The sequence below is a fragment of the Equus caballus genome, chromosome 10 (genome assembly GCF_041296265.1).
Source record: "Equus caballus isolate H_3958 breed thoroughbred chromosome 10, TB-T2T, whole genome shotgun sequence".
Classification (NCBI taxonomy): Eukaryota; Metazoa; Chordata; class Mammalia; order Perissodactyla; family Equidae; genus Equus; species Equus caballus.
The window spans coordinates 21,896,938-21,911,435 of record NC_091693.1 but is presented as its reverse complement, the minus strand read 5'-3'; the positions used below and the strand labels follow the sequence as shown (position 1 = coordinate 21,911,435).

The 14,498-nt window shown below is 52.8% G+C and overlaps 1 protein-coding gene across 3 annotated transcripts; it reads right to left on the bottom strand.

The window, feature by feature from the left end:
* Nucleotides 1-5,156: 5,156 nt before the first annotated feature.
* SPACA6 (sperm acrosome associated 6) lies at nucleotides 5,157-14,461 on the bottom strand. Of its 3 annotated transcripts, XM_023650334.2 has the most exons (9): nucleotides 14,108-14,461; nucleotides 13,560-13,637; nucleotides 7,714-7,782; nucleotides 7,006-7,029; nucleotides 6,571-6,648; nucleotides 6,347-6,456; nucleotides 5,741-5,897; nucleotides 5,452-5,662; nucleotides 5,157-5,259 (listed from the first exon to the last, which is right to left on the bottom strand). In XM_023650334.2, exons 1-9 carry the CDS (start codon nucleotides 14,319-14,321, stop codon nucleotides 5,226-5,228), a joined length of 975 nt encoding a protein of 324 aa, XP_023506102.1. In that variant the 5' UTR covers nucleotides 14,322-14,461; the 3' UTR covers nucleotides 5,157-5,225. The 3 variants fall into 3 exon arrangements, with proteins under 3 accessions (XP_023506102.1, XP_023506100.1, XP_023506101.1); XM_023650332.2 differs by having other exon boundaries at nucleotides 5,452-5,897; XM_023650333.2 differs by lacking the exon at nucleotides 7,714-7,782 and having other exon boundaries at nucleotides 5,452-5,897.
* Between the last annotated feature and the right edge of the window lie 37 nt (nucleotides 14,462-14,498).

Sequence of the window (14,498 nt, the reverse complement as noted above, 5' to 3'; positions counted from 1 at the left end):
CTGAGGGGGCTGCACGGTCAAGAATTGAGGACTCGTGGCTGAGTCTCGGTGCCAGCTCTTTGAATCTAGACAGGATACCCTCCTTCGTTGGAGCCTCGGTTCCCTCTTGGAAGATAGGGGTATTAATTCCATGGGTCAGGGTTGTTGTGAGGGGACAATTTCTCAACCTGTCATTCACAGCTTCTTATGGCGCACCAACCACATGCCGACACTGTTAGGCACTGTGGATGGAGTTTCCCTGGTCCATCCGCTCGGCTACTAGGAAAGGTAACTCAAACCTTCTCTCCCAAAAGCCCCAGCACCTCACCTTAGCTTGTTTCGTATCTCACTGAGAAAACACAGGTGACAAGAAGACGACTCTCAGAGTCCCCACCTCCACGTCTTCCCATTCATCTGCAACTGTGCCCACACAGGCCACCTTCCCCTGTTACTGAGGGTGAACAGTCTGTGCTCTGAGCCAATGCCAAACCCTTCCACTTGGGCACTAGACCTCATGTCCTCTGATGTACTCAAAGATCTTACTCCCACGGTTCTTCCCGCCTCTCCTCCATCATCAGTGCTTCCCTCTCTCCCGGGTCTTTCCCATCAGCACCTAAATGTGCTGTTACTCTGATTTTTTTTTTTTTTTTTTTTTTTTTTTTTTTAGGAAGATTAGCCCTAAGCTAACATTTGCTGCCAATCCTCCTCTTTTTGCTGAGGAAGACTGTCCCTGAGCTAACATCCGTGCCCATCTTCCGCTACTTTATATGTGGCTTGCCAAGTGGTGCCATGGCTGCACGTGGGATCCGAACTGGTGAACCCCGGGCCACCAAAGGGGAACGTGCGAATTTAACCACTGCGCCACCAGGCTGGCCCCCTGTTACTCTCTGATTTTTAAGACTCCCTGTCTTCACTTTAGTTTCCCCTCAAGCTACTGTCCCATATTTCTAACAGCAAAATTCCTTGAAGGCTGTCTCTATTGGTCTTCAATGCTCTCCCACAAAGTTTGCCCATTTAAAGTGTATAATTCAATGGTCTTTAGTAAGTTTATAGATTTGCGTAGCCATCATCATAATCTTCCCAAAGGAACCCCACAGCGGTTGGCCTCTCCTTCCTCACCCCTCTTCCCCACCCCGACCCTCCCACCTAAGCAACCATGATGGACTTTCTGTCTCTACGGATTTGCCTATTCCGGACATCTCATATAAATGGAATCATGCAATGTGTGCTCTTTTGTGGCTGACTTCTTTCATTAAGCGTGTTTACAAGGTTCATCCATGTTGTTGTATGTGTCAATGATCCACTCCTTTTTATCACCAAATAATATTCCATTGCAGGAATATAGCACATTTAGTTTACCCAGTTACCAACTGATCGACATTTAGGATGTTTCCACTTTTTGGCTATTGTGAATAATGCTATGAACATTCACATGTAAGTTTTTGTGTGGATGTATGTTTTTAATTTTCTAGGGCTGGAATTGCTGAGTCATATGGTAATTCTATGTTTAATTTATTGAGAACTGCCAGATGGTTTTCCACAATGGCTGTACCATCTTACATTCCCACCAGCAAAGTATGAGGATTCTGGTTTCACTACATCCTCACCAACATTTGTTATTACCCAACTTTTTGATCATAGCTAGCGTGTGAAGTGGTATCTCATTGTGGTTTGATTTGCATTTCCCTAATGACTAAGTATATTGACTCCCACTGACTTGTAAACCCATGCCCAAGAGAGGGTCGCCCCCACCGCTCCATGGAAATTGCTCTTGTCAAGTTCACCAATGATTTCCACATTGCCAAAACCAATGGCCAATTCTCAGGCCTCCTGTTTCATAATCTGGCAGCAGCTGACCCAGTTGATCCCTCTCTCCTCCTCGAAATGCTTCCTGCACTTGGCTTTCAGAATGCCACAGCTGCCTTGCTTCCCCCCTTGGCTTTCCTTCTCGGTTCCTCTTAATGTTGCTGATGCTTAATTTTGGAGAAACAACTTCTCATCTCCTTCTCTTATCCACCTACACTCGTTTCCTCTGTGCATCCACTGTTATGGCTCTGAATGCCTCATTCATGCTCCATGCCTGGAGGTGGGACGCTGAAACTTATCTTCAGATCAGACTTTGCCCCTAAACTCCAGACTTGTACATCCAACTGCCTCTGAGACATTTTCACTTGGATACCTAATAACTAGACCCAACTCCTGATCTATCCTCCCTTCCTCCTCCTTAACTCCCATGAAACCTGCTCCTCCATTAGCTCAGTAAACAGAACTCCATCCTTCCAGCTGCTCAGACCAAAAATGCTAGAGCTGCACTGTCCACAACAGGAACCAGCACCACATGGGACTATTTCAATTTTCATTCATTCATTGATTCAATCAATCAGTCATAAAAATGTTTACCAAGTACCTATTGGATTCCAAAACCTGCCATGTTTGCAAATACGGAAGTGATTAAAAGCCTGCCTTCCAGAAGTGCCTAGTCAAGGCAACAAAGAGTGTAACCAATGGTTAAAGATCCAGTTAAGGATCCCCAGACACAGGCCTCTATGAGGGGGGCAATTTAGATTTAAATTAGTAAAGCTATAAAAGATTATAAATTCGGGCCTTCAGTTGCACTGGCCACATTTCACGTGCTTCAGGGCCCCATGTGGCTGGTGGCTGCCATACTAGACAGCAGAGATCTAGAACATTTCCATCATGGTGGAGAGTTCTACGGGACATCGCTGCTGTCCTGACCCCTGATCCTTGACCCTCCTTTTTCCTTTCTCTCGTCCTCAACATTCTGATCCATCAGCAAATCCCACTGATTCTAGCTTCAGGACAGATCTAGAACCACTGCTCCTCATCTTCGTGTCACCACTTTGTCCACGAGCTGCATCTGTCCTGGTTTAAAGCTGCTATCTCATTCTGGATGACGACAGCACCTAACAGTGACCCCTGCTTCCACCCTTGCCCCCTACAGTCTGTTACCCAGGCACTAGCCGTGTAAATCAAATCAAGTCATGACCTTTCTGGGCTCAGAAACCACCCATGATCTCATCCTGAGGAAAATCCAGACCTTACAGTGACCGAGGTTCTGCATGATCTGGTCTGCATTCTCTGTGACCTCACTGCATACTCATTGTAGAAACCCCTGCTCCAGCTGCACCGGCCTCCCGGCTATTCCCTCTGCACCAGGCGTGCTCCTGCCGTTTCTTCTGCCTGGAACACTGCACACAGATATCCACATGGCTCACGCCCTCCTTCCCTTCTTTTTCTTTCAATATATTTTATTGAAAATAAATACGTTATTCTTTAATTATACTGGCAGACATCACTTGAATGTATGCAGAATGAGTCACTGCTATTCCTGTGTTAGATACCAGAAGCAGAACTACATTCAAGTGTGGGGCCTTCTCCAAAGGTCCACCCCACCCCCAACATTCCCTATCTGTTTCCTGCTTTATTTTCTCCATCAAACATATTACACGACTTCATGAATATTTTATTTTGCTTAAATTTCTTGTTTACTGTCAGACCATTCATTAGAATCTAAATTCCATGTGGGTGCAGACTTTTGTCTGTTCTCTTTTTTTTTTTAAAGATTTCCCTGAGCTAACATCTGGTGCCAATCTTCCTCTTTTTTTCCTTCTTCTCCCCAAAGGTTCCCAGTACCTAGTTGCATATTTTAGTTGTAGGTCCTTCTAGTTCTGCTATGTGGGACACCACCTCAGCATGGCTTGATGAGTGGTGCCAGGTCTGCGCCCAGGATCCGAACCAGTGAAACCCTGGGTCCCCGAAGTGGAGCGTATGAACTTAACCACTCGGCCATGGGGCCAGCTCCTGTTCTGATTTCTTCATTGCTGTCTCTACAGGGCCTTGAAAATGCGTGACACATAGTAAGCACTCGGTAAATCTCTGCCGAATGAATGAATCAGTGAGGGGAAGACGTCAGTGAATGAGAATGAGTACATGCCCAGAAGGAATTTATCTTTTAGATGGGGAAGACACAAAACCAAATAAGAAAATAAGTTTACATTAGGTCTGGATGAGTGCTAGGCACAAGCTAAAATAGGGAGCTGTCAGTCATGGGGAAGGGGAGCAGTCAGAGAAGGTGACATTTGAGCTGAGACCTGCGGGGTGATAGGCAGGTGGCTTCGTGAGATTCACAGTAGTTATTTCAAGTACAAAAGGACAGCACATGCAAAGGCCCAGAGACAGGAGTGAGCTTTCCATGTTCAACGGACAGAAAAAGGCAGCCAGTGGGCCTAGAGAGTAAAGAGGGGGATGAGAGGGAGGTGGGGTCAGTAAATAAACACAGTGCCCGCCGCACAGAGTTGTCGGGGGTGGGGGGAGGGGTTAAATGGGTTAACACAGTAAAGGCTCTTCAGGGGAAACCATCACTGAGTTAACTAAACAAAAAAGGGAGAAAACATTATTCTAGGGAGGAAATAGCATGGAATCAGGTCCTGGAAAGGGCGAGAAGAACCATTATGAACACAAGGAAGGAGCAGAGGCCAGAGAAACTGTGGGGTAGAAAGATCAGGGAGGAAAAGTGGTGGTGGGGGAAAAGGCTAGCGAAGTCAGCAAGGGCCACAACCTGGGGCCTTGCAGGCCTTGATAAGGAATTGGATTTTGTTCCGATGGCAAGAGGGAGCCACTGAAGGGTTTTGAGCAGAGGAGTGACCCGAGCTGACATTCTTTAAAGTGGCTGCCATTGTGATGGACTGCGGTGGGACAAGGCTGAGCAGAGGCAGGGAAGCCAGTGGGGACGCTGCTGCAGTGACCCAGGCAAGAGATGGTGGTGACTGGGACCACAGAGAGACGGCACCTTTGTGAGATGCTTGGGAATTAAAATACTGACACTTGGAAATAGATTAGAAGAAGAGGAAGACTCTTAGGTTTCTGGCTGAGCAGCTGGGTGGACGGTGGTGCCCGTCATGACAGTGGGACAGCCTGGGGAGGAACGGACTTTCAGGGCGACATCTAGGACTCTGTTTGACGGTGTCTGCTGCAGGAGGCTGCCAGAAATCTGCGGAGGGGTCTGAGCTTGTACCGAAAATCCTCAGCACGGGGCCTTGTGCTGCGACAGCTGTGCATGTTACTGTTATCGTGGACGCCTATTCACCTGCGCATGTTCGGGGTAGGCGGCCCCTCCCCCCGTTAGTAGAGACCGCCTTCAAAGATAAAAGACTCTATAGAGCTGAAATATATTCTTTATTTTAGAAACGCAAATAGGATAAGGAAGGGAGAAAAAGATACCTTTGTCAGTTGCCACTGAAGTACCATCGAAAGAACATCCTGGGGAGACAAGAAGGGGTTTGAGTGTGTGGGGAAGAGGTTAAGGACCAGAAATCTGGGTCCTGGAAGCCTGGATCCCAAAGGCAGGGCGTGGACTCCTGGGCCTGAGGGAGGAGGGGCTGGGAGCCTGGACTCCTGGGTCTGAGGAAGAAGAGAGAAGGATGCTGGGACTCTGGAGTCCTCGGGACTCACCACGCCAGCAAGGTCAGACTCGCTGATGCTATGGCCGCGGTGGCCGCTAGCAGGCACTGGTTGCTGGGCGTCAGGGCTTCAGGCGTGGCCAGCAGCTCGCCCAGACTCGGTCTCCAGGGTTCGATCATCTCCGCCTCCCGCGGCGCCCAAAGTAAAACTTCGCGAAAGGAGCTTTGGAGCTCGGTCTCCTTGATCGGGGGCGAGCCCGTCACTGCGGAGGCGCGCACGTCAGCCGGGTGCGAGCCCGGCCCCCGGCGCAGCCCGGCCCTCCACGCAGCCCCGCCCGCACCGTTAAGAAAGAAGTAGAGCCGCGCCAGGAGGCGCTGGTCGTGCTTGATCACGCAAGAGAAGGTCCCGCGGTGCGTGGGCTGCACCGGCCGGATCCGCGCCAGGTAGCCTTCGGCCCGCGGTATGTTTCGGAAGTAGGAGGGGTCCTGAGTCCGGAGCTGCGGGACGCTCGGGCTGAAGCAGCGAGAGGAGCGGTGCCCCGTCCCCGCCCCGAGCCCATGTCAGATTCTCTGCGGCCCGACTCTCCGAACTGCAACCTACAAGGCCCGCCCCCGAGCTAGACCACGCCCTCTCGAGCCTTGGCTCCCCCGTCAGTGCTGACTCGCTGGTCCTCCACGCAGAGCCCGCCTCCCAAGTCTTGGCTCCACCCCGTGGGCCTGGTACTTATTTTCCGGCCCTGAATACTTATGCATAAGCCACCCCCTGAGCCCCGGTCGTGCTTTCTGAGCCTTGATCCCTCCCCTAAACGCCAGGACCCTCCCCTTGCAGGAAGCCTGAATCGAGACCGAGCTCCCGTGACACCCACCGCCTGGGTCCTGACCACCCATCCTCTAGTAAAGCGTCACCCGCCTGCTAAATCCTCTGCGCCGGCCCCGCCCCGACTCACACCTCCTCCTGCGAACCTCCAGGAATAGGTGATCTCCTCTTTAGGCAGCTGGAAGTTCACGGTGCAAGAGAACATGGCCTGCTGACCCCGGGTCACCGTCACATCCTGAACTGAAGACGGGCCGCGTCACCATCCCGGCCCCGCCCCAGGCCACCCCCTTCGCCGCTCTGCTCTCGCTGCTCCGGTTCATCGGGTTCCTGGCCCTCCCAGGCCCCGCCCCTCACCTGGGCAGTCCAGCGGGAGGTCGCAGACTGTGGAGTAGCAGCCGCGGCAGCGGAAGCGCCGAGCGACCTCCTGGAGTCCTGTGGGGCGGGAATGCGGGGTCTGGGCTCCCTCTGCCTTCCCCAGGCCGCGTCCCCTTGGCCAACTTAAAGTGTGTTTAGCCTTCCTGGGTTCCATCGGCGGACACACTCTGGACCCCGCCTCCCCTGCGCTCATTGGCTCTCTCACCACTAGGATTCCTATTGGTTTGCTATGGCTTTCAGACCCGCCTTCTCTGAGGTTTGTGAACAATACCTGGTTGACTGACGTTCCTCCAGGGCTTTTAGTGGCCTCCTTCGGATCGGAGGCCCACCCATGCTCTCCCACTCGAAGTTCTACGTTTCATTGCCGACCACCTCCTTCCTCCCCCAATTCTGAGCTTTGAATGAATTGCTTACCGCAGGGAGGGATGCAGGCCGGGGCTGTGGAGAGAGAGGAAGCATTACTACCCTGCAAGTCGCGGGAGGTGCTGAAGCTTCCCTACAGGGTGTTACTGGGCCGGATGCATTCCTCCGAGGGGGCAGAGCAAGGCCTGCAGCGGTCCACCCAGGGGGCGGGGTCAGGGCTGCGGTGTTCCACCTGAGGACCGGGCCAGGCCTGCAGCATCCCACTGAGAGGTCAGGTACAGGCCTGCTGCATGCGCCAAGGAGGCTGGGCCAGCTCTGGTGTATTCCACTTGAGGGAAGAGGGCTACATCCTGGGCGATGCTCGGAGAGAACAGGGTCGAATTAGGGGACCCAGTTAGAAAAGAGGTGTGGCCAGGCTGGAAGTAGCCCACTGAGGAGGCCCAGTTGGATAGGAAATCCTTCACAGTGTGGGCAGGGCCAGACCCAGAGATCCAGGAAGAGGTCCGGGCTCATCTGGGACAGGACCATCCCAAGAAGGGGTCCTAGTAGAGAAAACCTTTGGCCGAAGGGGCAGGACCAGACCCAGAGTGGTCGATGCTGGGAAAGAGACCGTGTCCAGAGTGGCCCACCAAGGGAAGCAGGTTGGGCCAGGATAGAAGAGATGGAAGAGACGGAAGAGAGACGGCCAGGATATTGGACTAGAGAGAGCCGCCGGAGTCTCTGTGCGTGCCTGGGGGAAGGAGACGGAATCTGTTCTACCTTCTTTAAGCTGTGTAATGACCTCCTGTATTTTCTGCGCAGCATCAGGGAAGGCAACCTCAAAGGACCCTGGAGGGTGGAGGGGGGCCTTGGAGTAAACGCCCTTCCCCTATGGCTGGCCGAGCAGGCCAGTACTGTGATGGTGTCTCGGCTTCTTGCCCAGCCCCTCCCCATCCCTGTCTCTGGTATATACCACATCCTCCCTGATTCTCACCTCCTCCCACCCTGTCTACCGGGAGGGCTGACGAGTCCCCAGTCTCCTTCCATCTGCTTCCTAACCATCTCTCTGATGGAACCCATCATCTACATTTATCTTGTTGAGAGGAAACATTCCTCACCAAGGCGTACTGGGCCCTATATGGTCTGGCCTAGTTTCCTCTCCCTATGACTCACCTTTCATTTCTTCTAATAGCAAAAGAACCACATTCTCCAGCACCTTAGGGCCTTTGCACGTGCTGGCTTCTCTTTCCACCTACTCCTCTCATCCTTCATGTCGACCCTTGGGTCACCACATTAGAGGTTTTCCTTAACCACAAATCTAGTCGAATCCAGTTCCCTACTTTTGTCTCCCATAGTTCAATGCCCCATTCATTCCATTCAGAGCTCTCACCAGTTTGTAATTGCATCTATTTATATAATGGTGATCATTTAAGTCTGTCTCTTAAGTAAGTGGACATGTCCTTCTTTAGTGCTGTGTCCTCAGAACCAAGGAGAGGGCCCTGAGTCTTAGCAAATGCTCAATGAGGATGAGTAGAATGAATTCCATGGAGACCACAACTGGTGGCCGGTGGCCCCAATCCATCTCTTGGATGTGTTACATTTGGCCAGGAAAGTATTTAAAAAAACAAAATGAATGAGTTGCCATCATGTGAAATTTGGAAAAGTCACATAAAATGCTTGGCATCTCTCTAAAAAAATTTGGAAGCACTGTAACACTGTATTTCAACGAGACAGCCATTTGATGGAGCTTAGGCACCCGCCCCTTCTCCATCATCCCCAGACACGATTCTCTTCTGCTCCTCTTTCACTTTTTTATGTTCTCTGTCCTTAGGGGTGACTGACTTTTGGACACTGTCACGGCCTGCAAACTGTAAGGTTTTGTGCTTTTTCCAAAGTGGATGGCTGGATTGATGGAGTGGCGGAAGTGGTTTTGGAAATCTGAAATGTGGAAGGAACTGCGCCCCTCCCAAATTCATGTGCTGAAGTCCTAACCCCCAGTTCCTCCAAATGTGACTGTACTTGGAAACAGAATCTTAAAGCGGTCATTAAATTAAAATGAGGTCATCAGAGTGGGCCTTGATCCAATATGACTAATCTCCTTCTAAGAGGAAGTTTGGACACAGATAGACACAGAGGGAAGACCATGTGAGGACACAAGGAAAAGATGGTCATCTACAAGCCAACGAGAGAGGCCTCAGAAGGGACCAACCCTGCCGACACTGACACCATGATCTTGGGCTTCTAGCCTCCAGAATTGTGAGAAAATAACTATCTGTTGCTTAAGGCCTCCAGTCTGTGATACTTTGTTACAGTGGCCCTAGCAAAATAATCCACCGGGATTGCGGGATTGCGAGTGCCTCCAAATGTCTATTTTCTCTTTAGGAACAGAACACTCCATTTCAGCCAGGAAAGGAGTCCCCAGATAAAAGACTACATTTCGCAGTGTTCCTTGCAGCCAGTTGTGGTCATATGATCTAGTTGTGGTCCCATGACCAGGTTCTGGCCATTGAGATCTAAGTGGAAGAGTCATGTGGGAGAGTCAACAGGAAGAAGCTTTAAAAGAGAAGTGATGTCATCTTATTGATCCCTTCCCCTTTCTCCATTCTGCTGCCTGAAATTTGGATTTGATGGCTGGAGCTCCAGCAGTCATATAGGACCATGAGGACAAGGGCTATAACCTAGGATGGTAGAGCAGAAATCTAGAAGGAGCTTGGGTCCCCAAGAATATAGAGCTGCCACACTAGCCTTAATGGCCTACCTCAAGTCTTACTTTAAATGGGAGAAATAAACTTTTAGCTTGTTTATGCCATTGCAGGTTCCTCTGCAATTTAAAACCATACAAAAAGGGAGAGAATGGAGCATATTGGCAAGAGTGTGGCTGAAGTGATGCTCACTGGGTATAAACTGGAGAGGGGGGTCACTGAAGCCAGGAAGTGGGTTCAGAATGAGGGGTCAAGGACTTAGAGGTCTCTCCTTGGCCACAGAGCAGGCGTGTGGTCTGGAGATGGGAGTATGATCAGGAGGATGTGGTCAGAGTGGGGCGCTCAAATGAGAGGCCAGGATGTTGGAGTCATCATCCAGGGAATATCTTTGGGCCAAACCCAGGACCTGGAGGGGAGGGTGAGTGTGGGCTATACTAAGTGGGCCATGGAGCAGGGTGTGTTCTCTGTAGAGTAAATCATGCCAGGAAAGTGGGGATGGAGTGAAATGTCTAAAGAGGCCAAGGGGTGGGGTTATATCAAGTGAACCACAAGGGGGCGCGGGTGGACGTTGTCAAGTCTTCCCCAAAAGTGTGTGTCATTAGGAGCTTCAGCTGTTTCTGATCATCTGAGTTTGAGTCCTGGCTCGTCCATCTACGAGCACACCTGTCTCAGATCTGAGATATCCATCCCAAGTCCTCCTCCCTCTGTGACTCTGGCCAAGTGAATGAACCTTCCTGATCCACAATCTCCTCATTTATAAAATGGGACGACCCCAGTGTCTACCTCACGAGTTTTTAATGCCATACAACCTAAAAGCATCCCCATCCCAAATGATGTGCCAGCCGCCGTTTAATGACTGCGTGAGAAGGTTTGTCAGCGCTTAAAATAGTGCCTGGCAGACAGCGTTACGGAAGGGGCAGCTATTAGTACGACCGTCCCCAAGTTTGAGTTGGGGAAACTGAGGCACAGAGAGGTTAGGAAGGTGGCCCAAGGTCACATAGCTAGATTTGAAGCCAGGCACTTGGGCTCCAGAGCCTCTGCGTGTAACCACTGCCTGTGGTGTATTCCCTGCTCTCTACACCATAACACCCACTGCATGGTTTATATATGGTCTCACTCCACCACCAAGAGCCACTCTAAGTCAGCAAGTCCATCTCTCAGGTCCTCCATCTGGGAGAGACTGGGGTGGGAGTGGGGGGGTCATCCTGGCTTCTTCCCATCCTCCTCATCCCACATACATCTGGTCCAGCTATCTCCCGAGTCTGTCTTCCCTGTCTAGCTGAGCCCCAACTTTGTCATCTGGAAAATGGGGCCATGAAACCCCACCTCACAGGCCTGGTACGAGGATTTCCCTAAAGGGGATAATTGGCATAAATAACTCTCTGTCTCGCAGACACAGCCTCTCCCATGTACAGACAGGTTTGGCAGAGACACAGTCAAATTCTTGATCTTCCTTCTCCTCCATTCTCATGCCCCACCCCCCTCAGCTCAGCCCTCATCTTGGCCCACCTGGACCACTGAGACTGGCCTGGGCCACCACCGACCATCTCCCCACTGGTCTCCCTGCTTCTCCCTTTGTCCCCCATGGCCTTAGTCAAATCCTGTCTCTCTCTCCCTCCTCAAAATCCTCCAATGGCTCCCCTATCTCAGAGCAAAAGCCAAAGTCAGTCCAAGGGCCTACAAGACTGGTTCTCAAAGCGTGTTCCTGGAGCAGCAGCGGCACATGGAAACTTGTTAGAAATGTCCACTTCCAGGCCCCACCTCAGACCTACTGGTCAGAAACAGAGGGTGGGGCCCAAGGGTCTGCATCTTAACAAGCTCCCAGGAGATTCTGATGTACGCTGGGCTTGAGAACCACTGGCCTAGAAGGCCCTACAGGATGTGCCCCTTTCTGCCTCTCTGATTGCATCTCCTCTCACTTTCTCCCTTAATGATTCCACTCCAGCCCCACTGGCCCCAGGGCCTTTGCACTGGCTCTTCCCTCTGCCTAGATGGCTCTTTCCCCAGATTATTGACATGGCTCTCACTGTCACCTCCCTCAGGTCTGTGCTCAATTGGACCCTCTCACTTGTGCCTTCCCTCACCAACCTATTTTAAATGATCACCCCATCGGCCACCTCGCTCCTTTCCCTTCTCTGTTTTCCTCCACAGCACGGATCGCCAACAGACATACTGTAGTATTTCACTGATTATGTTTATTGTCTGTCCCCCATCCCTCCCTACAATATAGGCAACCTGAGGGCAGGCAGTGTGCAGTTTTGGGCACAGCTGGGTCCCTAATGTTGTTCCTGGCACATTCAATAAGTATCTGTGGAACGTATTGCACCAGCTTCTCCCGGCCTCCAGTCCATCCTCTGCACAGCCCTGGAGGATCTTTCTATACCCAGAGCTGATGCTCGCCGCCCATCGCCTGCTCACAGCCTGCTCCTCCAGGACAGAATCTCAAGTCTCCCTGACCTTTCAACTGAACCCTGGACCATGTATCTAGCTGACTCCTGGATGTCCCCGGGACCCCTCACAGTCACTGCGTCCTAGCTCAGCTCACCATCTGCCCCTACTCCTGCTCCTTCTCCTGGGCCCCCCTCCACCGGGATGGCCCACTGCCCACGCAGGCCGACGCTGTCCTCTAACCCCTCCCTGAACAGCCCATCAGACCCAAGCCCCATCCCTCCTGCCCTCGACTCTCTCAGCAGGTCCCCTCTTCACCTTCACAGCCCCCGCCCCAGCTCCAGCCTCCTTTCGCCCAGCCTCCACTCAGGCCTCCCAGCCTCCACTCTCTCCTGGCTCCAGTCCATCCCCCACACAGCTCTAGACGACCTTCTACAACCAGAGCTAGGCTCTTTCCTGCTTTTTTTTCTGTGACAAGACAGCCCACGTGGGGAGAAAGGGCGTCTCCTTGGGTCCCGAGCCCCCTGCCAGCTCCAGCTCCTCAGGTCCTGCTTTAGGGGCGGGGAATCCCCCAACTGAAGTCTTCTCCATGCCGGCCCCCCAGACACCTCTTGGATGGACAGGAAGCTCCCCATCTTTGGGGGTTTTTGCCAAAAAGCTTGGTGGACAAGAGCAGGAAGCAAAAGGAGTAACTTTAGACGTAGAAATAAGCCCCGAGCCCCGGACCTCTGCGGTGGCTGGTTTATGCTTCTCAGCAGCACTCGGGCCTCCCTCCACCCCCAACAGTTCCAGTCTCTGGCAGATTCAGGGGGATCACGTGTCGTGTGACCATGGTGACCTGGTGTGATTATTGCTAACGCTGCCCCTCGGCCACCAGTGTTCCCTCAGCCCCGAGGCCCCTCAGCAGGGCCACACTCGTGTGTCTCCAGAGCTGTACTCTGGTGTCCCGCCCACCCCAAGGCTGTCACATGTGCCTGTCTCTCTTTACGGCGGACACAGAACAGTCTTCTCCCTGTTCCTACCCTCGTTCCTCCCCCCGTAATAGCCTCACAGGTCAAAAACGTGGGATCACTTTGTTAACTATGAGGAACAGACATATGTTTTATCCTAGAGAAAGAGCCCCTCCCTGGGGTCTGTCTCATCAGGGGGCCCCTCCCCTCTTGCTGGGGCTTCTGGGCATCCTGGGAGGCAGGGAGATGGTCCCACCTCACAGGTGGGTAAGTTGAGGCCCAGCGGGAGAAAGCGACATGTCCAGAACTGCATAGCCAGGAAGAGGAAGAGACACATAGCCAGGTCGGAACTCACGTTTACCTGATCCCAACAGGGCTTCAGGCTCTAGTCACTTCTGCCCTGTCCCTTCACCTCCTGCCAGCATCGCCCATCCCTTCTCCCCACAAGTAACCAGGCTCACTCAGCTTCCCAGCACCACCTCCTCCCAGATCACTGCCACATTCTGGCCGTCCTCCCGGTACACACGTCTGCCTCTTGGGGCTCTGAGCCCACATCTCCCACCCGTGCCATCCTCACCCTACTCACCCCGGGCAGTGGCCATCTCCTGGAGGGAGTGGGTCATCTGGGTGAAGGCATCGTGCAGGTGGTTTCTCTCATCGTAGTCTGGGGGTGGGGGGGCGGTGGGGGGAGTGGCTGGGGGAGGCAGCCCTCCCCACAACACCATGGCCACAGTGTGGACAATCTCAGTCTCTGAGTCTCTGTCCCTCCCCAGACTCTATCCTATCTTCTCTGAGTCTGTTCCCCCCAGTCTCTAGCCTCCCCTCTGTGAATCTCTGCCCCGGCTCCAGTCTCTATCTTCCCCTCTGATTCTATGCCCCTAGTGCTCCATCCTTCCTTCTCTGAGTCTGACTCCCTCGGTCTCCATCCTTCCTTCTCTGAGTCTGACTCCCTTGGTCTCTATCCTTCCTTCTCTGAGTCTGAGCCCCGCTCCAGCCTCTCCTCCCCGCTCTCAGGGTCTGCCCCCCGATCTCTGTCCACCTGTGTCTGTGTGTCTCTCTGGGTCTCTCTAGCCTCTCTGGTCCCTCCCTCTGCATGCCCCCCAGGGCCCTGGAAGACGACGGGGGTTTTCTCACTGATTTCAGTATCCAGGAGGCCCTGAAAGGCTGCTGTGAACGCCTTCTCGCACTTCTCACGCTCCGGGCCCTCCACACCGCTGAAGATCTGGCAGATGCGGAGCCGCTCTTTGTAGGATGTGAAACAGAGGAGACAGGCCCAGGCGGGCACCCTGAGGACCACGAGGGCCACCAGGGTGGATGGGACAGCACTCTCTGGGGCCAGCAGGGCCATGGCAGAGGCTCTGTGTCCTGGCCCAGGGAGAAGCTGGTGACCTTTGTGAGGTCACCGTGGGGCGGGGGAGGGGCCATGGTGTGGGGTCAAAGGTTGGGTTTCAGTTGCTGGTCAAATGTCAGGCTCCAAGGTTTTCAAAGAAGGGTGCCAGGGGTCAGGGATCGGACTGGCAATCCC

Bases quoted from the DNA above. Each gene is read 5' to 3' on its own strand.
- SPACA6 (XM_023650332.2), bottom strand. From the start codon at position 14,321: ATGGCCCTGCTGGCCCCAGAGAGTGCTGTCCCATCCACCCTGGTGGCC. The intron at 13,638-14,107 runs GTGAGAAAACCC...CCCCACCCCCAG, and splicing joins CCTCCTGGATACTGAAATCA to ACTACGATGAGAGAAACCAC. The intron at 7,783-13,559 runs GTGAGTAGGGTG...TCCACCCTCCAG, and splicing joins GGAGATGGCCACTGCCCGGG to GGTCCTTTGAGGTTGCCTTC.